The following is a 26678-nucleotide window of genomic DNA, read 5'->3' on the forward strand; positions in this document are numbered from 1 at the left end:
ATACCCAAGAGGACCAAAGATCATTCTACTTATCCAAACGTTTTACAAAGTGGAAGACTCGATTACCATCATGTTTTATATATAAGGCTGATTTAGTTCTTATATGCCATAAGTGTATGATAAATGTGTGTCCCACCTCAAGGATCCACAACTATCTTAAGATTTAAGCTCCCAGCCCTGTCTTATCTGTGTGATTTACAATTTGCGTAACTTCTGTTGGTAATACGTTAACAGCGTGGTACCACAAGCGATGCGGTTTCTATAACTTTGGATTATGGAAACAGCTACGCTGTCTACGGGCATTGCATACTCTGAATAAAACAGTATATTCAGCTGTTTTTGGCTCTCCAATCAACTATGGCAACCATAAGCTGGATCGCATCAGGGATACCCTAAATCTCAAAATAAGGACAAGTTCTAGAGGTGGGATCTGCATATATCATATTTATGGCATATTCTGTGGACATCTCAGTTGGGAATAACCCTTGAAGGATATTTCCCATTCAGGAGGTGTTGTATACTTGCAATGCCATTTTGTCCCTAAATAAAGTTAAATTTGCAGACCTAGGGTAAATAAACCTACAAAATACCCCTCAATACAAAATAATATACAGACACAAAGTGTAGAAAAATCATAACTCATTTTTATTGGGTACATAATACATGAACAGCAAGAACCCCCCCCCCTAAAAAACACACACACACACTGGACAAAATTAAAAAACAAGCAGTGGGGGAACACCATACAGAGGTAACAAACTCTAATCCTGTATGAGTAACATTGTAATATAGAGACAGACCAAGCCTAATACTGATACAATAAGGGTGTATTGCATAAAAGTGCAAACAGTGCATGCAATGTCTATATGGAGCAATGAGGTACAATGTAAACAGTATGGTCACAGCATATACCAGATAATGTGCACCATACACAAAGTGCATGTGCCATTACTACAATAAGAAGGAGTCCTATATGGGTTATATATCCTAAACCGCTCACACATAATCATTACAGTGCACGAGGACAATAGACACTATACAAACCAAAATGTATATGGCTGGTCTGCTCCGGTGTTCCCCACCTCAACACTCATTGCACCATATAGAAATTGCATGCACTGTTTGCACTTTTATGCAATACACCCCTATTGTATCTATCAGTATTAGGCTTGGTCTGTCTCTATATTACAATGTTACTCATACAGGATTAGAGTTTGTTACCTCTGTATGGTGTTCCCCCACCGCTTGTTTTTTTAATTTTGTCCAATGTGTGTGTGTTTTTTAGGGGGGGGGGGGGGGGGGGGGGGGGGGGTTCTTGCTGTTCATGTATTATATACCCAATAAAATTGAGTTATGATTTTTCTACACTTTGTGTCTGTATATTATTTTGTATTGAGGGGTATTTTGTAGGTTGTTTATTGAGGTGGTGTTACCCCTCTTTATCTTGTTGTTTCATGTATTTGCATTTGCATTGGTGGTCTGAACTTATGTAGGTTTTCTAGGGTAAATAAATCCTGCTCAGCTCATCTCTCTGTTGAAAAGCCTGGCATATAATACCTGGTATGAGAGAGAAATTCTTGTTGGCTGTGTACACAATAATATTTGCCTCTGTATATGGAAAATAATTCAAATGTAATGTGTAATGAGAAATGTACACTTTTAAGCCACTGCCAGATACCTTAGGTCATGACTTTTCTTCCTGGAGAACAAAAGGATTTGATGGTGAGATTCATTATGTCTGATCATTCTTATTCTCGACATCCTCTTTCTAGGAAGAGTTGGCAGGCAGTCATGCTGGAATCAGTGCATTTGGCTGACTTTGCTGTTATGTATATAGGCACCTTATCTTAGATGCTCCCTTGTAACTCCATTGTCTCTGTGGGATAGAGCTGTATTTATCACTTCTGCAAACTCTAGTATTCTATAACAATTCTCTGTGACTTCACTTCCGTTCATTTCAGTTTCCATGAAGTGCACAATCTCTGTTGTGCTGCGTCCCCGGTATCGGTATCACTCTGTCTTTGTTGCCCTTTTTGTTAACAAGGCCCAAAGGTGTCAAAATCATATTAAATAATGTCATAAAAGCCAGTTTTTGATGCAAATTTAAAGTCAGATTTTTGGTGCACTTGTTTTTCCTTATCACCCCTATTATTTATTTTCTATAGACTGAGCCTATGAATCTTGCAGATATTGATTCCAAGTGGAATCTGCTTGCAGTGGAACCCTAGTGATTTCAGTGAACATTATGGAAGTTCTGTTGCAGAATCTTCAACACTGATCTGAATTCCACAGGAATCCGCATAGAATAGCCCATTATTTCCAAGCTCGAATTCTGTGTGAAATAAGTGCCCGGCATACACAACAGAACTACTGCTGATGAAATTCTGTATTGCAAATGGTGTAGCAGAATCACACTGGAATCAACCGTAATGTCTGAGAGGAAAATACCCTTACAATAAAGAGTTCTTTGTAAACTGAGCTACATCTATGGCCGATGTCAAATAAAGAGTGACAGTAATGCTATAGTATTCACACTAGAGGCATTAAAAAAAAGAGAATATGCTGATTCTTGTACTAGTTATAATCATGGGCTACACCACAATGTATCTATGATGAATAATCCTTAAATGGGCACTGTCAGATCCAAAAACTTTATATATGTTGTTACTGATGAAAATTAAAGACATCGTATCCCCTATTCAAAGGATAGGGGATAAGATGTCTGATTGTGGGGGGCCCGCCGCTGGGACCCCCAATATCTGTGCAGCACCCGTCACGCCCCTCCCATAGACATGAATTGAAGGGGTGTGGAGTGACGTCACGTGTTCAATCCCGGAAATTTAGAGGTTTCCAAGATTGGAGCAGCAGCCCAGCACAAAATGCCGGGTGCTGCACGGAGATCACAGGGGTCTCAGCGGCGGGCCCCCCACCATCAGACATCTTATCCCCAATCCTTTGGATAGGGGATAAGATATCTATGGCCGGAATAACCCTTCAAAGACCTTTTGTAAGGTCTTGTTATTTAAAAAATTTTACATACTTAAAAAGAAAACGGCTCCTGAAAATCTCACCAGTAGGGTGTCCCCATATTTACTGGGACACTAACCAGTCCTGCAGCACATCAGGCTTGGCAATAAGTCATGGACTAGAGATGTCTCATAGACAAGGCTACATGAGCAGACACCCCAATCGCCTCCCATCATCACAAGGGAGGGACATGCCTACTTCCGCATAGAGGATTTTTAACACTGAGCTAATGACCAGAGGGATTTTATAATAAATATAGGTGATAGAGGCATAAAAATTATATACATGGTCAGGATTAGGTACTGAGTAACATATTCCATTTTCTCTGTTGGATCTTACAGGTATGCTTTAAAGGACATCTGCAGTGAAAATACACTTAGCCCCTCTCTGCAAATACAGAATTTTACATTTAGGTTGCATTTACACAACCAGTGGACCTTTATGCTTTATCATATGAGTTCTGTATCTCCGGTTGTGTGATTCTGTCTTTCTAAAACCATACACACTGACCGTGTTAATTGCAAAGGTCAAAGGTATCGCATCTATTTACGAGTGGCATTTGAAACTAGACTCCACTTAGAGCTTTGACCTCTTCTGGCACCAAAATGGCAAGTTATTTTTGTCTTTGACATTGACTGTAATTTTGGCTACAGAAGATGTACAGACTTAGGTATCCTATCCTGGCAAAAGGCTAAAACTAAAGAAATGTCAAGTTGTCACAATGCCCCTTCTTTAATAGGGCAAATATCTCACAAACAACTGTGAAAGTTATTTAAAGATTTCTAGGAAAGGAGAGGTCCTCGTCTTAAATTTATAGAGAAGTAAGAATTAACTATATTGATAAAAAAGGAAACAAAATGTATTTGTAATATATATTGTATGGAAGGTCAATGAAGTTGTAACCCACATGGCTTCTTCATTGTATCATGATGTCAGCTATGGAGTCATCACTGGGCTATGCCAATAATGCTCACTGTCATTTCCTAGTTGCCTGGTAAGATGCTCATATGATATAGGACAGGACCACACGGTCAGCAATTGTGAATGGAAACAGTTGTGATCTATGGACATGACATGGGTAAAAGTGACGTATTTACAAACCCACATTTCACAAAGCAGCTATTTGGCCAACAAATGATAGAGAAAGTCCCTATTAATTATTTTACAATTCATTTTCACAAGCTGAATCCTTGATAGATATATTATACTCAACTGTACAGATTAAATAAATTACAGTTTACTCATTACCATATGAAAGGACAATACATTTCTAATTATACATATAAGTGTGTATAGTAGATATGATTAGGAACCACTGGAAGTGACAAGTAACACCAAGTACACAAACCACTCTCCTATATTTGACTGTATTTGCTTTTTACTTGAGAATAGTCTTGGTCTTATTAAAGCTGCCAAAAAGACAGACTAGAAAGATCAGGACTGTCAACAGCTAGTAAAAATTGATATGATGATAGAACTATCTGAATATCTTAAAGTCTATGATCACTGATCTAAAACATTTTTTTATTCTTGCTTTGTACTTTAATGATGAAAAATGATTTCTCTGTACGTCTTAATTCCAAATTCTGAAATTCTGCTTACTTCAGCTTCTACAGCCTCTACAATGTGCTGTATGAGTTCCATTTTCTCTCTTTGCCTATTTTATTCTCCATTATAAACTGACTTTTTTGCTCTCTTCTGTTTTTTTCCAGCCCCTTTGAGCTGCCCTCAAAAGGTTTCTCTCCCCCCCCCCCCCATCTAAAAAAATCAGTGCAAAGGTGTCCATTTTCTTTAATGTTTATTGTACAACTGAGAGAGAAGGGGCTTCTCTCCTCTAAATGGTCTTGTTTATTGGTATTGTCTAAATCCTGCACCCTTATTCAAAAGACATGTGCATGTCACCAGAACCGTAGTTTAGCTCTGATGGATGGTTGTGATATCCTGAACAATTTTGGCATGTAAAGGGTGTGGTAAAGTGTATGGGAAAGTAGTGGATGGGGTGTATATTTCATCTGGTTTCCTCAACCAGGCACGATAACGTAAATCCAGAAGGTTATATGCTGCTTTAGCAGAGCTAGTCTGCTAGGCCTCTTTTGTTAATGTTACATGGGCTGGATTTCCTGGACTGGAAGACCGGTTGGAAGTGGGAGTGCTCCAGTCCACACCCCTAGTCCACTACGGGTTTCCCTAATCCAAGGTGTTCTCAGGTGAGGCTTCCTGTGCAGATTGCTAGGGTGGAAGCCCGATAGTAAAGGGCTGTTCGGGTTTGAGTGCTGGAGAGACAGATGAGAAGGAGCCACAGCCAGAACTGCAGCTCCAACCTACCAGGTCTGAACCTTCCTCTATGGACATTTTGTGAGTTTGCTCAGGGCCAGACATGAGGCCCACAGTAGGATAGTGAGGTATCCTGATATTTAGTTAGAGCCGGACAGGCTAAGGTTTTGTTGTTTTGTATGCACTGTGCTTTGTGCCTAAAATCATTTAAATAAATAAACATCCACTTGGACGTTTGAAACCGGCTGCCTGTGTGAATACTGTCATTGCCAACCCCACCGTGTGAGCTGTTCCCTACAATTGGTGGAGGATGCGGGCAACCTGTTGCTAGGGGCAACGGCATAACAAAACGCTGCATTTGAATTTTGTGGACATTTAAAGGGCCAGAAGCAAATGTCCTGGGTGAAAGCTGCTGCTGCATTGCAAGGCCCATCCAGCACAATGGAAGAGGTGATAAAGCAGCTGATACAGGCTAACATGAGACATGAGCAGTCTTTGGAACAGCAACAGAAGTTTCATGCAGAAGCTTTTTCAAGCCCAGCAACAAGCACAACAGCAGACCATGGCACAACAACAGGAAACAAACCGATTGTTAATGGAGCAGATTGCTGCGCTCAGAGAGACTACCTCACCGTATTTGAGAGAGTGGCAGAGAGAGAGAGAGAGAGAGACTGCCAGTTGCAGAGTGGGCAGAAGTGATTGCGTCCTTTCTGACAGGTGAACCGCAAAAGGCCTATTATGACCTCAGGGAGCAGGATGTTCGGGACTATGCTAAACTAAAAATGGAGATCCTTGCTCGCCTTGGTGTTACGCCAGATGTTCGTGCCAGGAGAGTCCACAGTTGGAGCTACGCTAAGGACAAAACCCGCCCAGTCACAGATGTATGATCTTATTCATCTAGTACAAAAGTGTCTGTAACCAGAATTCTCTAAACCTGCCCAGATCGTGGAAAAGATCGTAGTGGACCATTACTTCAGGACCCTCCCGGCAGAGCTACAACAGTGGGTTGCTCAAGGAGACCCCTAGACTGCTGAGCAGCTCGTCAACATAGTGGAAAGGCTCATAGCGACTGAGGTGAGGACTACCTCTGTGATGTCCTTGCAGCACCAACACCTTCCAGAATCATCAAACCCGTGACATCTGTGGGTAAAAGAGTTCCAGCTGGAGGTGTGTGAAAGAGAGCAGGGCTCTAGAGTTTGGGCAAGGACAAAAGACTGATCCTGAACCGCAGGGGCTTCCCAGTCCTAGAAAGGACCCCATGCTAAAGAGGCCAGGGAACCCCCAGTGTTGGAGGTGTCATGAGTGGGGACACATAGCCACCTATTGCCCTCTTTCCCAAGAGCCCATGGTGTGTGACGCTAGCGAACGACAGTCGCTATTTGCAGAACCTGCTTGTGCAGCCTTTCCAGGGTCAGAGACTGAGCCACATGTATGTATGTATGGTAAAGGTACAAGACTGCTCCGTGAAGGCCCGTTTGGACTCTGGTAGCCTGGTATCTTTGGTTCGGGCAAGCCTTGTGGCTAGGGACTTTGTGCCGAACCAAAAAAATAAGAGTGCTATGCATCCAAGGAGATATTGTAGCCTACCCTGTGGCCTCTGTTAAGTTGGTGACTCCATCTGGAAATGTGAACTACGAAGTTTGGGGTTGTAAAATGACGTATGCGGTTATATTAGGCCGTGATTTTCCATTGTTCTGGGAGTTGTGGAAAAGGGGTGGTACTTCTACAGCTGGGGAAGAAACTCTGGCAGAATCTGTACCTCGCCCCCGTTAATAATCGGTCATGTGAGACAACCATTGAAAACCATGGTAACAATGAGGGGCAAAATGGAAATGTGGATCCACCTGAAATGTGTATTGATGACCTTTTTCCTTTGCAGGTGTTAGCTGGGGAAGAAGATGAAACTTCCTTACCTGGCCAACAGGTCTTAGATCTAGAAGTGTCTTGTGGTAACTTTGGGAACCAAGAAATTGAGAGACCCCACTCTGGGAACTGCACGGGCAAATGTCATGGTAGTAAATGGTGTACCACAGGAACCAGAAGCTAACCAGAAATTTCCACATTTTGCCATGAATGGAGATCTTGTGTATCGGATCACCAAAGTTAACAATGAAATTGTGGAACAGTTTCTGGTGCCTAAAGCACAATGCTGCATGGTGCTGGACATAGCTCATAACCATGTGTTTGGGGGGCATTTGGGGGACTAACAAAACACAAGAGAAGGTCCTCCAAAGTTCTTTTTTTGCCTGGGGTGTATGAATAAGTGAAAAGGTACTGTGAGTCATGCTGCACATGCCAATTAAGTGCCCCAACACCACACTTCTGTAGCCGCTTGGGCCACTTCCCATTAATGAAGTACCCTTTGAGAGACTTGCCATGAATCTGGTGGGGCCCATTGTCAATTCTGCTAGGGGACACTAATACATATTGGTGGTATTGCATTATGCTACCTGGTACCCGGAGGCGGTACCCTTAAGAAACATGGCCTCCAAAAGTCCTGATATGTCAGGATGCTCCAGTCCACACCCCTAGTCCACTAATGGGTTTCCCTAATCCAAGTTGTTCTCAGGTGAGGCTTCCTGTGCAGATTGCTAGGGAGGAAGCCCGATAGTAAAAGGGCTGTTCAGGTTTGAGTGCTAGAGAGACTGAGATGAGAAGCAGCCATAGTCAGAACTGCAGCTCCAACCTACCAGGTCTGAACCTTCCTCTATGGACATTTTTTGAGTTTGCTCGGGGCCAGACATTCGACCCACAGTAGGATAATTAAGTATCCTGATGTTTAGTTAGAGCCGGATAGGCTTAGATTTTGTTGTTTTGTTTGCACTGTGCTTTGTGCCTAAAATCATATAAATAAACATCCTCTTGGACATTTGAAACTTGCTTCCTTTGTGAATACTGTCATTGCCGACCCCACCATGTGAGCTGTTCCCTACAAGGGTTACTAGAGAATAATGATTAGCTAGTATTTGTTATACTTGTTTGTGATGGCATCAGCAAGATTCATTTTGTTCCTGCTGACAGGAGACCTATTAGCAAAATATTTTTGGAGACATTTTAAATATATTACGTTCGAGGCAACGCCTGGGAGGCGCTAAAACCGGGTGCTCCCGTATCCCTGCCGTATGTGGCCCATATGTAATTTATTTCAATGAGCCGACTGGAGTGAAATGCTGACTCCAGTCAGGTAATTTTTGCCCCATATGCAGATTTTCCCACAGGACCTAAAACTGTGGTATACCACAGTTTTAGGTTTGGTGGGAAAACCGCATACGGGGCAAAAATTACCTGACTGGAGTTGGCTCATTGAAATACATTACATACGGGCCGCATACGGCAAGGATACGGGAACACCCGGTTTTAGCTCCCCCCAGCCGTATGCAGTCCCGTATTGCCTAAAACGTGATGTGAACCCAGCCTAGGACAAGGCCTTGTTCACATTTGTGTTGAAGCTCCATTCAGGGAGCTCTGTTCGCTGAATCCATCATAATAGTGGGACTTGAGCAGAGAAAAAAATGCTGCAGATAATTTTTTTTCTCAGTTCAAATCCTGCAAAACAAAGGACATCTACATACCAGGATTGGATCCTTGGTACCTGCGGTCTAGAGCTTTCTCCACATTGAAGTATAGGGGTGATACGCCTGTTTTATTATTGCTCCAGGTCAGTGGCCATTCTATATGGGTCTTTGTAGCTCCTTTTCTATCTGATCCCTGCATAGGGATCTAAAAGCACCTGAGTAACGCACAAGATGCCCCCCCCCCCCCCGCCCCCGCTGTTTTTTTTTTTTCCACCAGTTTCTACATTCAAGTCAATTGAATCAGTTGGTGTCTTTTCTGCAATGGACCATCCAATTCAGTTTTTTCAGCTTTTTCTGCCAGGAACAGACTCTGTGACTGAACTCTGATGCATACGTGAACTGAAACTAAATATTGTTTATCACACTTACCAACTGCAACATCATTGAGACACTTTCCCAAGTGGCTTCTCGAATGTTTTCACCCCCATCAACCAGTCCTTGGTAACCCTATAATGACAACCATCTTTAATGAGAATTCATTGCAACCATATTACCAAACTGTATAGAGCAAAATAAACTTTCCTTAAAAGCCAGCAAACCAGTCTGGAAATAGAGATACACACCTCATGTACAAAGAAGACTTTGGCACCAGTGTAAATTCCCACTCTCACCACCGCTCGTACAGCTGCATTCATTCCTGGTGAGGAATACAGTATGGATTATTTTATGCATCCAGAAAATCTACTATGTAATTTCTTACAAACTGCACATAAGGTAATACATTAATAAGAAAGAAAACACAGCAATTCACAGGAATGGTATACTGTAATACTGTAAACTTTAATAAGTTGAATAAGGATACAGGAGATGAGGGTTTCTAATAAGGAACTAAACACAATAAGGGGGCACAATCTGATGTTATATGGGGGGAGATCAGAATGAACATGAGAAGTAAATGCATGGAGCAAAACTTCCAGTACATGTAATTAATAAATTCATAGTAAGTGAATGAAAAATAGCCTTTAAAAAGGAAAATATATAAGGGCAGACTACAAGGATCAGTTGGTTTTCTTCTCGAAAAGTCTGTTTCTCATATTTATGGCTACAGTTATACATAACACAGTTCCACTAGTATTAATTCTTAGGTCAAATAATTTTACTACTATATTGAAAAGTGTAGGGGAGAAAAAAAAAAACATCTATAAGTAGGTGTGTCTAAAGGTTTCATCAGTACTGTACACTTGAAGGGGTACTCTGACGGAAAACATCTTATTCCCTATCCAAAGCATAAGATGTCTGATCACAGGGGTCCTGCCGCTGGGGATCCCTGCAATCTCTGGGCCGGCAGCGGCGGTGTCCAGAACACGGAAGCTTGGGGCTTCCATGTTCGTGACGTCACACCAAGCCCCCTCCATTCATGTCTATGGGAGGGGGTGTGATGGCTAATACGTCACGCGTCCTCCCATAGACATGAATGAAGTGGGTGTGGCAGCTGTAGTTGCTAGTCATCTGGCATGGAGCAGAGTTCGTTCTGTCCACTGGATGACTGGGGTGCCGCAGCATAGATCGCGGGGGTCCACAGCAGCAGGACCCTCACGATTAGACATCTTATCCCCTATCCTTTGGATGTTTTCCGGCGGAGTAACCCTTTCTGACCCCTAGGCCACCCTTCTTGGCAAGTGTCACATCGCCTTGAAAAAGGCCGCCCCACACAGGAACCTGCAGGCAACAGAATGTTCTCCACCGCATCTCCAGACTCTCTCACGTCTGTCACATGTGCTCAGTGTGAACTTGCTTTTATCTGTGAAGAGCACAGGGTGCCAGTGGCGAATTTGCCAATCTTGGTGTTCTCTGGCAAATGTCAAACGTCCTGCACGGTGTTGGGCTGTAAGCACAACCCCCACCTGTGGACGTCGGGCCCTCATACCACCCTCATGGAGTCTGTTTCTGACCATTTGAGTGGACACATGCACATTTGTGGCCTGCTGGAGGTTATTTTTCAGGGCTCTGGCAGTGCTCCTCCTTGCACAAAGGCAGAGGTAGTGGTCCTGCTGCTGGGTTGTTGCCCTTCTATGGCCTCCTCCACGTCTCCTGGTAGTGCCTCCATGGCCTGGACACTACACTGACAGCACAGCAAACCTTCTTGCCACAGCTTGCATTGCAGTGCCATCCTGGATGAGCTGCACTACCTGAGCAACTTATGAGGGTTGTAGACTCCGTCTCATGCTACCACTAGAGAGAAAGCACCGCCGGCATTCAAAAGTGACCAAACATCAGCCAGGAAGCATAGGAACTGAGAAGTGGTCTGTGGTCACCACCTGCAGAACCACTCCTTTATTGGGGGTGTCTTACTAATTGCCAATAATTTCCACCTGTTGTCCGTTCCATTTGCACAACAGCATGTGAAATTGATTGTCAATCAGTGTTGCTTCCTGAGTGGACAGTGTGATTTCACAGAAGTGTGATTGACTTGGAGTTACGTTGTGTTGTATGTGTTCCCTTTATTTTTTTGAGCAGTGTATATTTTTCATTATTTGTCACTTTAGTGTGTAATCACTCACTTGGTGCTTTATAGGGTCACATTGCATTATTTTATTTAACGCTTTTCCTCATATTGTGGTAGAAAAAATGGTGGGACACCCCTCGCTCTCTTTTGTGGTTATGTAATTGTGTCATTGGCACGGTGTATAGGGTTTTTCTTCGTAAGGTTTGGTTATATTATGTAATATGGTACATACGGGCTATTTTATGCCCAGACAGAATGTAATGTAAAGAGCCTGTCAAGTAATAATAATTGACAAAGTAATAATTGATAAAGCAACTCAGGACGGAATGTTATTGTGCCTTCACCATCCCTATTGGCAATCATCCTATATACAGTCATGGCCGTAAATGTTGGCACCCCTGAAAGTTGAGGAATTAAGTATTTCTCACAGAAAAGGATTGCAGTAACACACGTTTTGCTATACACGTTTATTCCTTTTGTGTGTATTGGAACTAAACCAAAAAAGGAGGAAAAAAAATAAAACATTTGGACATAATGTCACACCAAACTCCAAAAATGGTCTGGACAAAATTATTGGCACCCTTTACTTAATATTTAGTTGCACATCCTTTGGAAAAAAAAGAACTGAAATCAGTCGCTTCCTATAACCATCAATAAGCTTCTTACACCTCTTAGCCGGAATGTTGGACCACTCTTCCTTTGCAAACTGCTCCAGGTCTCTCTTATTGGAAGGGTGCCTTTTCCCAACAGCAATTTTAAGATCTCTCCACAGGTGTTCAATGGGATTTAGATCTGGACTCAATGCTGGCCACTTCAGGTATGTTTGGGGTCATTGCCCTGCTGGAAGACCCAAGATCTAGGATGCAAACCCAGCTTTCTGACACTGGGCTGTACAGTGCGACCCCAAATCCATTGGTAATCCTAAGATTTCATGATGCCTTGCCCACATTCAAGGCCCCCAGTGCTAGAGGCTGCAAAACAACCCCAAAACATCATTGAACCTCCACCATATTTCATTGTAGGTACTGTGTTCTTTTCTTTGTAGGCCTCATTCCATTTTCGGTAAACAGTAGAATGATGTGCTTTACCAAAAAGCTCTCTCTCTCTCTTTGTCTCATCTGTCCAAGATGTTTTCCCAGAAGGATGTTGGCTTACTCAAGCTCCTTTTGGCAAAATGTAGTCTTTCTTTTTTAGGTCTCTGTGTAAGCAGTGGGGTCCTCCTGGGTCTCCTGCCATAGCGTTTCATTTCATTTAAATGTCGACGGATAGTTTGCGCTGAAACTGATGCTTCCTGAGCCTGCAGGACAGCTTGAATATCTTTGGAACTTGTTTGGGGCTGCTTATCCAACATCCAGACTATCCTGCGTTTTTGATCCTATCCTAAATTATTCTCTTCCATCCATGCCCAGGGAGATTAGCTACAGTTCCATGGGTTGCACAAACTTCTTGATAATGTTGTGCACTGTGGACAAAGGCAAATCTAGATCTCTGGAGATGGACTTGTAACCTTGAGATTGTTGATATTTTTCCACAATTTTGGTTCTCAAGTCCTCAGACAGTTCTCTTCTCCTCTTTCTGTTGTCCACGCTTAGTGTGGCACACACAGACACACAATGCAAAGACTAAGTGAACTTCTCTCTTTTTTATCTGCTTTCAGGTGTGATTTATAGATTTCCCACCCCTGTTACTTGCCCCCGGTGAGTTTAAAGGAGCATCACATGCTTCTAACAATCTTATTTTTCCATAATTTTGAAAGGGTGCCAATAATTTTGTCCAGCCCATTTTTGGACTTTGCTTTTTATCCTCCTTTTTTGGTTTAGTTCCAATACACACAAAGGGAATAAACATGTGTATAGCAAAGCATGTGTTACAGCAATCCTTTTCTGTGAGAAATACTTGATTTTCTAGAAAAGTTTCAGCGGTGCCAACATTTATGACCATGACTGTAGCCTCTTAGGCTTAGCATGGAGCTTCCTCTAGTTATACATTGCTATATTGTTTTCTAGTTTAAGGACCATAGAAATTGGACATATGTATGTTTTTTTAATTTATTTTTTTATTGATTTTCATTTTTATCTTTTTTTCTAAAATTCTGTAAAATTATAAAAGAAAGAAAGTAAGGGAGACCCAATTCTGCTGCAGCCGCAAAGTCTCACTATTTTGACAGCTCTGTAAGACTTTCTGCTTCAAAACTGGAAGAGTATACTGTGGGGGTGGGGCTGTATGTGTTTTGCATAAGGGGATCGTGCCTATAGTTAAATGCTGTGCTCATTTGCTTGACAGAGCGAAGTGCCATTGGCTCCTTACCCTGTCAATCATTCTTGTGAGGGAGATTTGCTTATGAAGTATTTGAGTAAAGCCTTATAATTTCATCAACTGTTACTTTTTGTGTTTTTCTCAAAAGTGATAGGTTCTTTTTAAACTGGTTTATATTTCCATTAAAACCCTTAATTTAGAGCAGTGCCCCCTTAACATTAGATGCTCCCATAGGTGTTAAATGGGCACTGTCAGATATGAAAACTTTTTAATATGTTTTAAAGCATGCAAAACCAATAGGTTTTGCAATTGCTTTCATTAAACAAATTTCAATATTTCATACTGAAAAAGACAGTCAAAGAACTGCCCCCCCCCCCCCCCCCCGGATACATACTAGTCCTACTGTGTCTACTTGTCATCACCTACGTCATGGACCCACTTCATGATTGACAGGTCTACAGGTCTAAATGTGTATATGTGTGTGTGGATATATATGTATGTGTATATATATCTGTGAATATATGAAGTGAATGTGTGTGTGTGTTACAGGGGGACTACAATCATATGCTTCCAGCTGTTGCAAAACTACAACTCCCAGCATGCCTGCACAGCCAAATGATGTGTGGGCATGCAGGGAGTTGTGGTTTTGCAAGAATTGGAGGAACACAGCCTGCAGCAACACTGCTGAAAATCAGTTTTACCAATCATATGCCTCCAGCTGTTGCAAAACTACAACTCATAGGATGCTGGGAGCTGTAGTTTTGCAAAAGCAAGCATACAGTGTGTGTGTGTACAGCATAAAACCAGAAAGGAAAGGGTTACCAATACTTTCACTTTGCAATCTAAATTAGTGCAAAGTAAATTACGGTAAGCGAAGAGAAATAATGGTCATAGACACAAAGATTATATGTACATGATCAGGATGAGATACTGAGCAACATATAACAGTTTATTTTGTGTGATCTGACAGGTACGCTTTAAGGCCTTTTTATATGCGGTAATTGGATTGTGTGAATGTTCTTTTCAATGACTGCTAAACACCATGTATATAGTCCACTGGTGCTCATAATGGGCAGTAACATGACTATGTATAAGATTCAATAAAGAAAGGTATGGAGGCACTCGGGTCACAAGCGAAATCCTTTTATTACACGATCAGGCTGACGGGCTGTTTCGTGCACACCTGTGCTTAAAGGGGTACTCTGCTGCTCAGTGTTTGTAACAAACTGTTCCGAACGCTGGAGCCGGCAGCTTTTGATGTCATAGCCCCATCCCTCATTACGTCACGTCCCGCACCCTCAATGCAAGTCTATGGGAGGGGGTGTGACAGCCGCCATGCCCCCTTCCATAGACTTGCATTGAGGGGCGGGGCATGATGGTATGAGGGGATGGGGCTATGACATCACAAACTCCTGGTGCCGCCTCCTGTGTTGGGAACAGTTTGTTCAAAATGCTGAGCAGCAGAGAACCCCTTTAATCAATGACCTCAATCAATGAGGTCAATGAATAAGCACAGGTGTGCGCGAAACTGCCTGTCGGTCATGAGGATTTATACAAAATGTGAAAGTCCCTACCCTTCCTTCAGATCAGTAAAATCTACAAATGCTCCAGTCCACCCTTCTGTGCTATGGACAATGCAGTCAGACTTTTTGAACCATGTCTACAAACATGATTCTGGCATTGATGTGGTCTTTATTGATGCCCTGCCAAATGCGGATAAGGACAAACATGTCATAATGTCTCATAAGATTTTCTGGAAAACATGTGGTCTTTATTGATGCCCTGCCAAATGCGGATAAGGACAAACATGTCATAATGTCTCATAAGATTTTCTGGAAAACATTTAATTAGATACAGTAATAAATTCTACAGCTTACTAGCAATTCAAAGCAAACTACAGTTTGCAGATGTTCAATATCAAAGGAGCTGCTTGTGTTCTCGGAACTAGAGTCCAAACCTCAACAATCGGTCTGGGATAACTTGCATTGTAATAAACAACATTAAAAGACTGTGTAAATATTACAGAATGTGACATCTGTTGCCAGTACGACTTTCACTTCAGAGATAAAAGCTGTTGCCTGCTTCCATGATTTGGGGGCAAAGCCGGATTACTAAACAATTCCTGCATGCAAGAAACATCCGGAACTTGGCCGATATACACGTGTATGGTCATTTGAAATGTACCATAAGCTGGATTTCTACATTTTGCATTTGTTGCAGAATTTGCATTGATACTTCACAATAAAGAAATACCCATGTAAGGGAATGGGGTTAAAAACAAAATCAGTTTCACAAACAGTGTGAAAGATCTGCAAAACATGCTATACATGCTAGTTTAACATATACATTTTGAGGTAGAATTTAGCTTGGATTTCAAAGCGGTACACCACTGCTCAGCTTTTGGAACAAACTGTTCCAAACGCTGGAGCCAGCACTGAGAGCTCGTGACATCATAGTCCCAACCCCCTCACAACGTCACGCCCGCCCCCTCAGTGTAAGTCTATGGGAGGGGGCGTGACAGCTGTCACACCCCCTCCCATAGACTTGTATTGAGGGGCAGTGCATGATGTCATGAAGGGGTGGGGCTATGACGTCACAAGCTCCCGGCTCCAGCGTTCGGAAGAGTTTGTTCCAAATGCTGAGCAGCGGAGTACCCCTTTAAGCCTTAGTCTAAAGCATATATTTCACCCAGTGAGAACTGAGAGGGTACAAGGACACATCTCATGGGTTTAACTGCATTAAGTGTGCTGACAATCCATGTATGTTTTATTGGTCAACATAAAATAATTAAAAAATATTAGAGAGAGACTGAAATAAAATAAATAAATAAATAAAAATAAAAAAGAGAATGAGAGAGACAGGAGCACAGTTATTATCTGTGCAAGGACGTAGCAAACAGCAACTGCTTCAATAGGTCAGGACAAGACATTTCTACTAACAGTCTGGAATGTTCACTGTAAGTTGGGAAGCCAATGCCCAGACATATCTCTGATCATGTTCAGCTTTGTTATAAGAACCGCATAGTAACACTGTGACATGATTATTCACCAAATTAATAGAATATTGTGTCATATAATAGGCTACTGATTTGGATAGGATATTGATCAGTTGCAGTTATCGTCTGACTTTTTGGATTACTTCTACCTGTTAAGAATTAATGTTTTTAACAAAATATCAATTATCAGATTGGAAATTGTATAAAGTATTTTGTAGGTTCAATGCTTCATTTGGATTAAACCCTAATATGTTTGGTACTGAGATGCACTGGATTAATTCTGGTGTAATTTAGAGTTAACCTGTAATTGTAAGGCACCACTGCCCCCACTGCTCGTAGCTGTGCAACAGACGATGAAGCTTCCTGCTCCTTCTCCATAGCACCATCTCTAGAGAGACTCAGTGCCATAGTGACGAGTGGCATGGATAACAGCGCCTCATTTACAGCATTTAGGCGCCAAATGCAAAATGCATCAGTGCTGCACGATCATTTAAAAAAAAAAAAAAAAACTCTTTAATATTACAAGGTACACTTTAATATTACATCTATAGCAATGAGAATTTGCCAGTCTCCAAAATCCTTTTTGTAATTATACTATCGCCACAATGAACACTTCTTATTGGCCATCCCAATCAAAAAGTCTATGCGTCTTTGGCCAGCTTATGATATCACTTCAGTGCAGAAACAATGGCTATGAAAATGTTTATCTAATAAGGAAAAAAATCAGATAACTGTTTCTGAGAAAGACCCAACATACTGTATAATCATTATTACAGTGCATAGTGTTATGATTTTTTATACATATATTAAAAGAAAATACTCAAAAGATTTAATTACCTTGAGCGTCTCCTCCTGATGTAAGAACAGCAATAGCTTTGCCAATTCCCAGCGTCTGGGCATCATGGTGATTAGATTTCTGGTGCAACATTTTCTTATCTGTAAGCAACACAAATGCATGAAACCAGTTCCTGAGAGCCCGACTCCTTCCAAGCCACCTGCGGAGTGAGGCAGAGTGAAGTGTCCTACAGTGTTTTGTAAGTCACACTATCCCCAAGTATGACATGCCAGATTGTCACTACAGGTTACATTCTCTGCAGAGTCAGCCAAACATAATCCTTTATTCATAGCACTCAGCTTGTACGGGCCAAATAAACAAATAAAAATGATGCTGGAAAAGTAGACTAGTACGCAACCACATGCGTACAGTTTTAGAATACATGTCAATACACACATGATTTGGAATGACTAAGCACTGTACGCTAAAACCAATGCCTGCCAATACTCCTACATTTGCCAGACAACATGCTATCATAGTTATGTGGTGTCCCGGTACCGTATCCTATCCGATACCTGCGAACGTGGGTCCCCTTAGCCAGAGTCCCTGGGACGTCGGGGTCCCCATTGTCTAGTTCACCCCTGGTCACCTCTCATCTAGATAGTTATTGAGCTAATGGTTTATTTAGGATGCATGTAAATATGATTGTATAAATGCCTATAAATAGTTAGTTAATTACCTGTATACAGCATAGCAGGACCTGCGGGTCACGTGATCAGGTAAACTCTATGGTTTTTGCCTAAGGACCTTTGGAGGTCCCTGTGACGTATTCTACCCATCACTCCTTGTAACGGTGAGTGACAGTTACCGGGACCAATCCAAAACGGCCCTGCCCATATAAGGGAGCGGCGGCCATTGCTCTTTCTCTTTGCTCCTGCGCTCCTGACGAGGAAAGACCTGTACAGCTATCTCTCGCAGTGAGTTAGGCCCGAGCCTTGCGGCAACGGCTGATCGATTCTAAATTGAGAGTGTATCAATCCCTAAGCACTCTGCATGATCATCGGACCTTATCTATCCCCTAAATCCGGACGGATCTGCAAATATTACCCTAAATTCAGAGACTGTATCTAAAAGTCAAGGTCCGCAACAACTGTCAGTCATTGCACTATATAGAGACTGTATTCCTGAGACTGTTATTGTGCATTGGATGTACCACAAGCCTTTCAGTAAAGTTTGTTCAAGTTCAAGTACCTTGTGGAATTTCAGTCATTTTGTATATGCACCTATCGTTACTGGGAAGGGCGGAGATAGGCCGGAGAATTACCTCAGCATACTAGCCCCCAGCCTGGCATCACGAACTATAGGGTTAACATTAACCCTTCATTTACCGAAACAACACCCCAACTACCATACACCCCCCAAGGGCTACCACAAAGCCTTTTTGGCGTTGCACGAACAGGATTCGGGTGTGTGCCTACTACAGTTGCCACTAGTGAAAGTGTACTCCCCCCCCAGAAAACTAACTTTATTCATGTACTGTGACTTATACTCCTTGTAAGGGATTGTGGAAGTGGAAGTGTGGAGGAAGTGTGCATGTAAAGTAAGGGGGAGGTGAATAGTACAGCGGAGCTACAAGTTAGCGCGGGACATCCCTGCGCGCGTGATCCAGAGACCCGGCCCACCAAAGCTCTCGGTGCCGCGGCGGCCATTTTGTTGGAGTCTAGTGCCAGAAACCAACAAAGAGAGACAGTTCAGCGCGGGAAAAGGCGCAGAGTGCGACAACGGGATGGAAGCTGTGAGGAGCCGGAACAGTACGGGACTCTGAGACACCAGATTGCCGAATTGAAGTCCTATGTAGAGTCGCTTCAGCTGCCGATCAACGCACTCAAATTTCAATTAAAGGCTGTTGAGTTTCAGGTCACCGCTCTCAAATTTGAAATCTACACTCTCAAGTTCCAGATTAGAGAACAACTGCGTATCTCCTTGGGACCTAGGAATTCAAGATCTATTTAAAGGGCCAGCATACCAAATACAGAGATGTCAGAACCTGCAGCCCCACAGTCCCCATCTGAACAGCAAGGGGGCGATGCTCCAGTGGCCCCACCAATGGGGTCTCCTCCCCAAGTCAGAAGGGTGTTGCCGCCTTCACCAACACTTTCTACCTAACAAAGACATGCTCTACCTGTGATTCCAGCAAGACCTCCATCACAGGCGGAGCAGGACCCAGCAAGTCCACCTTCAGTCTCTCCCTATGTGTTGGGAGCCCCTGTTGCTGTACCTGTCTTCTTGGGGAATCCTGTGCTTCCCACCTACAATGGTGACCCTTTTACATTAAGAGACTTTAAAGAAAAATTCTACAGCCTCTTTGGATTTTATGCACTTCCCCCTCATCAACAGATACAGCTGCTTCTGGGACAGCCCCAGGGACCCGCCTTTGAAGAACTTTGCACCTGGCCAGCGGCTGATAAAGCTACAGTGGGACAGATTTTTGAAGGACTTTCTCAAGTGTTTGAATCTCATTCTTCCTCGGAGGTACGCCTCCGACTCTATGAACGGCGCCAGAAGCCAGGTGAGACTCTCCGAGCATATGCAGTAGCTTTGCAGAGCGCATTAGAGGCGGTACAGAAGTTGGACGGCATCACGCCCGATCAGGGCAATAGAGTACTGATAGACAGTTTTATAGAAGAGGCACTGAACAAATGGGACAAGGCCCAACTTAGGATGCTGGCCGTGCAAAATCCCGACATGGCTTTCCCAGCTTTTAAGAGTCTTGCGGTTAAAGTAATAGAGTCGGGACCTCAGACAGAAGAGACTAGTGTCCCCGCTACCGAATCTCCGGGGCCCGGGCCCCAGCCACCTGTCCCTTCTCAATCTGCCCCGCCAACACCTTCTTCTAGCCCTTGGACAGATGACTTACAAGACATTAAACAGGACATTGAACAGTTAGCAAAGGTCTTTAAAGAAATGGCTGTATGGCCAAACCCTTCTAGATCTGCAACACCACCACCTAAGAAGGTTGACCCTCGCCCTGTTGGTCCACCTGGTACACCTCCTGTGAGACCACCTAGGAGTCAGAGATCCGTCTGTAGCTATTGTAACAAGAATGGACACTGGAAGAGCCAATGCTGGGCTTTAAACGGGCGTCCCCTGGGGTCGAGGACCGCACCCCAGGAGTAGAAGCTGAAGCTCCAGAATCAACCAGCGACAAGAAGGGACTGTCTATGTATGTTGCTTCTTGTCCTTATGTACAGGTGATGATTTAAGGTATCCGGTTACAAGCTCTGATAGATACGGGGTCTCCGGTATCCACTATTCCGCAGGGTGTTTTTTATAAGTACTGGGGCCCAGAAAGGTTGTGTGACCCTCAGGAAGCAGAGTTTAGAGTAATTGCAGGGAATGGGAAACCAGTACCCAGGCATGGTTACTTGGAGCCCACAGTGCAGGTGGGTGAAATTGTGGAGTACACCCCCGTCCAGAGCCTTCGTGGAGAATGGGCTGCAGCGGTCACCAGACCAACAGCCCCAACACAGCTTCCTTTCAAATATTTCCCGTCAACGGATTGGGAGTCTGATCCCTTCAACTTGAGGCCGAAAAGGTCTGCTCCTAAAGCCTCCACCAGCGTACCCAAGGAGCAGGAGCCTAAAGAGTCAAGTTCATCATCTTCTATGTACAGCAAAGAGTCAAGCTCTTCATCTTCTTCATACCGTCGAGAGTCAAGTTCTGCACAGGGTGAAGAAAGTAGGCCAAAGTTGCGGCCACCCAAGTCAGTACCTAGACCCTCTCGGAGTAATGAGAGTTTGTCTAACCCTGGGGTACCAACATATGTACCTAGGCCCTCTCGGAGCCATGAGAGTTTGCCTGTTCCTGAGGTACCAACGAAAGAGTCATGGGTCCATCCTAGATTGGAGATGGAACTCAAGCCCTATTGTCCCCACTTCCCGGCTAGTAAGCCTATAACCCCCTCTCAAGCTGCCATCCACAACTCCATCCTCACCAATGTGGTGTGGCAAAGCTATGTCAATTCTGCACCTGCCCCTGATGTTGGCAGATATAGGGGAACCAAGAGAGGCACTACAAGAGTAAAGAAGAACATCTTCTAAAGAGACTCTAAAGTAATGTCCTATTGTTTTTCTGTCTAACTATTTTTGTCTTACAGCAACCAAGTTCAAGAATTGTGCCTAGCAGGACTGTGCTAAGTTTGTTCCAGTTCAAAGTTCAGCAACGTAACCACTAAGCTTGTGCCTGACTATTAAGTCAAGGGACTCCCAGCCTGTAGGAGATTCATCAAGGACTGTACTGGGCTGAGTTGTGGTTAAGGCCGTGTTTACCTTCCTCTTCCATGAACTCTTAGTGTAGGTGGACTGCTGATACTTACACACCACTTTGTATATTTCCCTTCCATGGACTCCTAGTGTAGGTGGACTGCTGATCCTTACACGTCTGCTTTATGTATATACCAGCAGCTTCATAAGAACTCTTATGCTAAATGTTGCACTTATCAGGTGAATGCGCCTGAACCATGTTGGAGTGTTGATAATTGTGTAAGTCTGTATAGTAAATATGTATATGGTTCCGTACACAGGAAGGTATCCTTGTGTCTGTGTACATAAATAGTAAGTAAAGGTTGTGCATAGAAAAAAATAGTCTAATGCCTATGTACATAAAAAAAAATTAAGTCAGAGCTGTACACAGAAAATATTGATGTACTGCACGTGTACACTCAACGCTAAAAACATAAATAATTCTTGTACATACAAATGTGTAAAATGCTAAAAGGTGTTTAGTAGGTAACTCAACAGGGGACACCTCGGCTCCTCCGAGGGTAGTATTATTGCTGTCGCCCATCGCTAGCACCTGTCTCAATAAAAACAATAGGGAACATTGCCCCTTAAAATAGTACTTGCACACATTGTACCCTAGATTACTAACTTAAATGTACTACCTCAAGTTTCTCTAGTACATACATCAAAATAAATATCTCACTTAAGAAAACACTTAGGAATTGTAGCATATTGATACCCAATTCCTGCCACTGTTAGGTACACTTCTTCTCTTTCATTGCGTGTGTGAGATGCTCTGTCTGGCCAGTAGGTGCTCTTGCTAATACAGAATTAAACACATAATTCTAAGAATAACCTAGTTAGGTTGTTTTGAAAGTGCTCTAGGGGTAAGTAGCGTGTAGCTGATAGACCCTAGCAGCCACCCTTACTGTGACCTAGCTTCCGGCTAGCCAGTATAACCTTATGTGTACTTACAGGTAACTTATTGTTGGCAAAGAAATAAAATGTGTGAGATAATAAAATTGTCTAGTCAGCTTGACGTTAAAAGTATATAGAGCTGAACTAATGTCTAGATAGTCTCATGTATAGAGAGTTATACTATTGTTCAGTTTAGCCTCCAAGAATGTGTAGAGAGCTACTAAAATGTCTTAGGAGCTAGAAACTACATGTCAGATAGCTGCCTAATTGTCTAGTAAGCGTAGAATGTATAGTAAGCTTAATGAAAATGTCTAAGAAGCTAGAAACTAAAGGATAGATAGCTTTGTTAATGTCTAGATAGCATTTATGTCTAGATAGCACCAATGTCTAGATAGATTTCTATTGTCTAGTCCAGATACTAGTAAGAGTATCAGAGAATGTAAATGTGTTCAATGTTTACTTAGGATGCATAGCAAATTTATAGATCATCCTGTCCTAGTCCCTCTGTCTTAGGGGACAGGCGTTGAGGTCGACTTATCTTAAGTAAGGGGGTTTGTGGTGTCCCGGTAACGTATCCTATCCGGTACCTGGGTATGTGGGTCCCCTTAGCCAGAGTCCCTGGGACGTCGGGGTCCCCATTGTCTAGTTCAACCCTGGTCACCTCTCATCTAGATAGTTATTGAGCTAATGGTTTATTTAGGATGCATGTAAATATGATTGTATAAATGTCTATAAATAGTTAATTACCTGTATACAGCGTAGCAGGACCTGCGGGTCACGTGATCAGGTAAACTCTATGGTTTTTGCCTAAGGACCTTTGGAGGTCCCTGTGACATATTCTACCCATCACTCCTTGTAACGGTGAGTGACAGTTACCGAGACCAATACAATACAAAACGGCCCTGCCCCTGCCCATATAAGGGAGCGCCGGCCATTGCTCTCTTTGCTCCTGCGCTCCTGACGAGAAAGGACCTGTACAGCGATCTCCCACAGTGAGTTAGGCCCGAGCCTTGCGGCAACGGCTGATCGATTCTAAATTGAGAGTGTATCAATCCCTAAGCACTCTGCATGATCACCGGACCTTATCTATCCCCTAAATCCGGACGGATCTGCAAATATTACCCTAAATTCAGAGACTGTATCTAAAAGTCAAGGTCTGCAACAACTGTCAGTCATTGCACTATATAGAGACTGTATTCCTGAGACTGTTATTGTGCATTGGATGTACCGCAAGCCTTTCAGTAAAGTTTGTTCAAGTTCCAGTACCTTGTGGACCTTCAGTCATTTTGTATATGCACCTATCGTTACTGGGAAGGGCGGCGATAGGCCGGAGAATTAACTCAGCATACTAGCCCTCAGCCTGGCGTCATGAACTATAGGGTTAACATTAACCCCTCATTTACTGAAACAACACCCCAACTACCATACACCCCCCAAGGGCTACCACAGTTAACCGAAAGGTTATTATCTATCAATATAATAATCCAACCTGCCAGTCCAATGCTTCCCGCGACAGCAGAGCATATATAAATGTCTAGAACTAGACTGTCAGCCTGAATGGCAAATATGTGATGTAAATTGGCCAACAACCACATTCATATATATAATTCAGGCACGTATGTTTAGTGCCATGTGGATACGGAATACACAGCTACATACTGAAATCCAACATGGTGAATAATTGTTTTTCTCCTGTGCAGTCCTATGTGTCTCCATGGCTACAGACTATAAACTTGTGTGTAGTCTTGGAAGGGTTCTCCAATTTCAGATATGGATGGCCTTTTCTTAAAATAGGCTATCAGCCTGCACCCCCGGCAATTAGCTGTTCAGGCAAGCCACAGCACCCTGATTATATATATATATCATGTACATCAGCCTTCAGAAGCCTTGGCTCTGTACATTGTGCAGTGGTGGTGCCTGGTTACTGCAGTGCAGCTCCCACGAAAGTGAACGGGAGCTGCACTGCAGTAACACAACACCACCACTACACATGTGCAGAGCAGAGGCTTCTGATGTACACAGCATATATCTGACTGCTGCTGCTCACCCAACAGATTAATCGGCCGGGATACAGGCAGATAGGCACCCTGCCAATCAGATATTAATGGCCTATTCTGAGAATATGCCATCAATAGCTGAAATTGCAAAACCCCTTTAAAGTGGTGATCCAGGATTAGAAAACCAGTCTATTTTTTAAATAAAAAATAAATAAATAGCATCACATGTCCACAGGTTGTGTGTGGTATTGCAGCTAGGTTCACACTACGTTTTGGGCATAAGGCTGCTGCATCTGGAAGGGAAATTTTAAAAAAACGTCCGCTGCCATATCCCCGCCGCATCCCATTTATTTAAGTGAGCCGGCTGGAGTCAGATTGTGACTCTGGTTGGCTCATATTTGCACCATATCCAGTTTTGCTGCCGGACAGAAAACCGGGATTTGCGCAACTTTCAGTCCGCAATAAATCTGATATGGTGCAAAAATGAGCCGACCAGAGTCACAATCTGACTCCTGCCGGCTCACTTAAATAAATGGGATGTGGTGGGGGTCTGGCAGGGATACGACAGCGGACAGTTTTTTTAAATTTCTCCGCTGGATCCGGTAGCTGCATGCCCAAAATGTAGTGTAAATGCCCCCTTAGTTTGTAAGTGGCTGTAAGTGAATGGAGTCAAATTTTAATATCAAATACAACCTAAGGACAGGGGTGGCTCTGTTTTTAAAAGAAATTAGCTCTGTATCTATTCCTACATAATGTCTTTAATATGGCCATACATATTAGAAAAAGGGAGGATGATGATTGTTTGTACAATGGTTGTTCAACCATTTCACAAATATAGCCTTATCCATTTTAGACTATATTGGTCATTACAGTTGTTTAAACTTTCCACACCTTTATAGTTTACCCAGTGTCATTGATCATAATCTTTCTCGGAACATTTTGGGAATATTCTTGTTTTGAAAGATTATTTGTGGACGAAAGATCTTTCCTAAATGAAAGATTACTTGCCCAACTATTAGCCAATTTTAGATAACAGTCAATTAAAAAATTAGTGTGTAAACATGTACAGAGAAAGGCATATACAAAAAAAAAAATATATATATTTATCTTTAATTTAAATATTTAGAAAACATTTTTGTCAAAGTGCATATTCCTTCCATTTAAATTGGGATGCATCCTTTGAGAGGTTTGTGTATACAGTAGTCCCTCAAGTTACAATATTAATTGGTTCCGGGACGACCATTGTATGTTGAAACCATTGTACGTTGAGACCACAACTCTATGGAAACCTGGTAATTGGTTCTGAAGGCACCAAAATGTCAACCAAAAATAGGAAAAAGTGAGAATTAAAGAAAAATAAGTAGATAACTAAGAGATAAAGCAAATCCTTACATATAAATGTAAGAAAGATCTGCTGGGAGCTGTAAATCACTGTCTATGTCAGTGTTTCCCAAGCAGGAAGCCTCCAGCTGTTGCAAAAGTACAACTCTCAGCATGCCCGGACAGCCAAAGGCTGTCCGGGCATGCTGGGAGTTGTAGTTTTGCAACCACTGGGGGCACCCTGCTTGGGAAACACTGGTCTATGTAGAGGACAGGAGCTTCTTCAGGGTCCTGTACAGAACACGCAATGTCCTAAAAAAGTAACATGGAGCCGCCCTCACCTGGTGTCCAAAGGAGCAGGTAACCCTGGCACAGGTAAAGAGTACAGAACATGTAATACCTCCCTGTACTGTAGGGGGCGCCACCAGACATCAGTCAGTGCATACACTTCAGTAATACAGGGGTTTTACCAGTAAATTGCCCATTCTGATTGGTCGGTTCTTCCGGCCATTGACACGTTTCACAGATCTGGACTGTCTGTACATTGTATGTTGAGTCTGGTTTCAAGTTACAATGGTCCAGAAAAGACCATTGTATGTTGAAACGATTGTATGTTGAGGCCATTGTAAGTTGAGGGATCACTGTACATTTGTAATCTAACATAACATTAACTAGTACACACATAACAAGCTCCAATATTTTTGCTTGCTCAAATTATTCTTGGTTTATAAGGAGTAAATATTCCAAATGCAGCAAATAATCTGTTACCTTACCAGATCCCTCAAGGTCACATGGCCGCTGTACCGAGCTTTGCT

The 26678-nt window shown here is 42.8% G+C and overlaps 1 protein-coding gene across 2 annotated transcripts in view; it reads right to left on the reverse strand.

Annotated features, from left to right (window-relative positions):
* PFKM (phosphofructokinase, muscle) overlaps window positions 1-26678 on the reverse strand; it is a 101296-nt gene that overhangs the window by 29430 nt on the left and 45188 nt on the right. For both annotated transcript variants that reach the window (XM_056562714.1, XM_056562715.1), the window contains exons 3-5: window positions 17411-17509; window positions 9440-9513; window positions 9246-9323 (exon numbers count right to left, since the gene is read on the reverse strand). In XM_056562714.1, coding sequence (XP_056418689.1) covers window positions 9246-9323; window positions 9440-9513; window positions 17411-17509 — 251 coding nt within the window. The remainder of the gene's footprint in view (window positions 1-9245; window positions 9324-9439; window positions 9514-17410; window positions 17510-26678) is intronic.

This window comes from Hyla sarda, chromosome 2 (assembly GCF_029499605.1).
Source record: "Hyla sarda isolate aHylSar1 chromosome 2, aHylSar1.hap1, whole genome shotgun sequence".
In the NCBI taxonomy this organism is placed as follows: Eukaryota; Metazoa; Chordata; class Amphibia; order Anura; family Hylidae; genus Hyla; species Hyla sarda.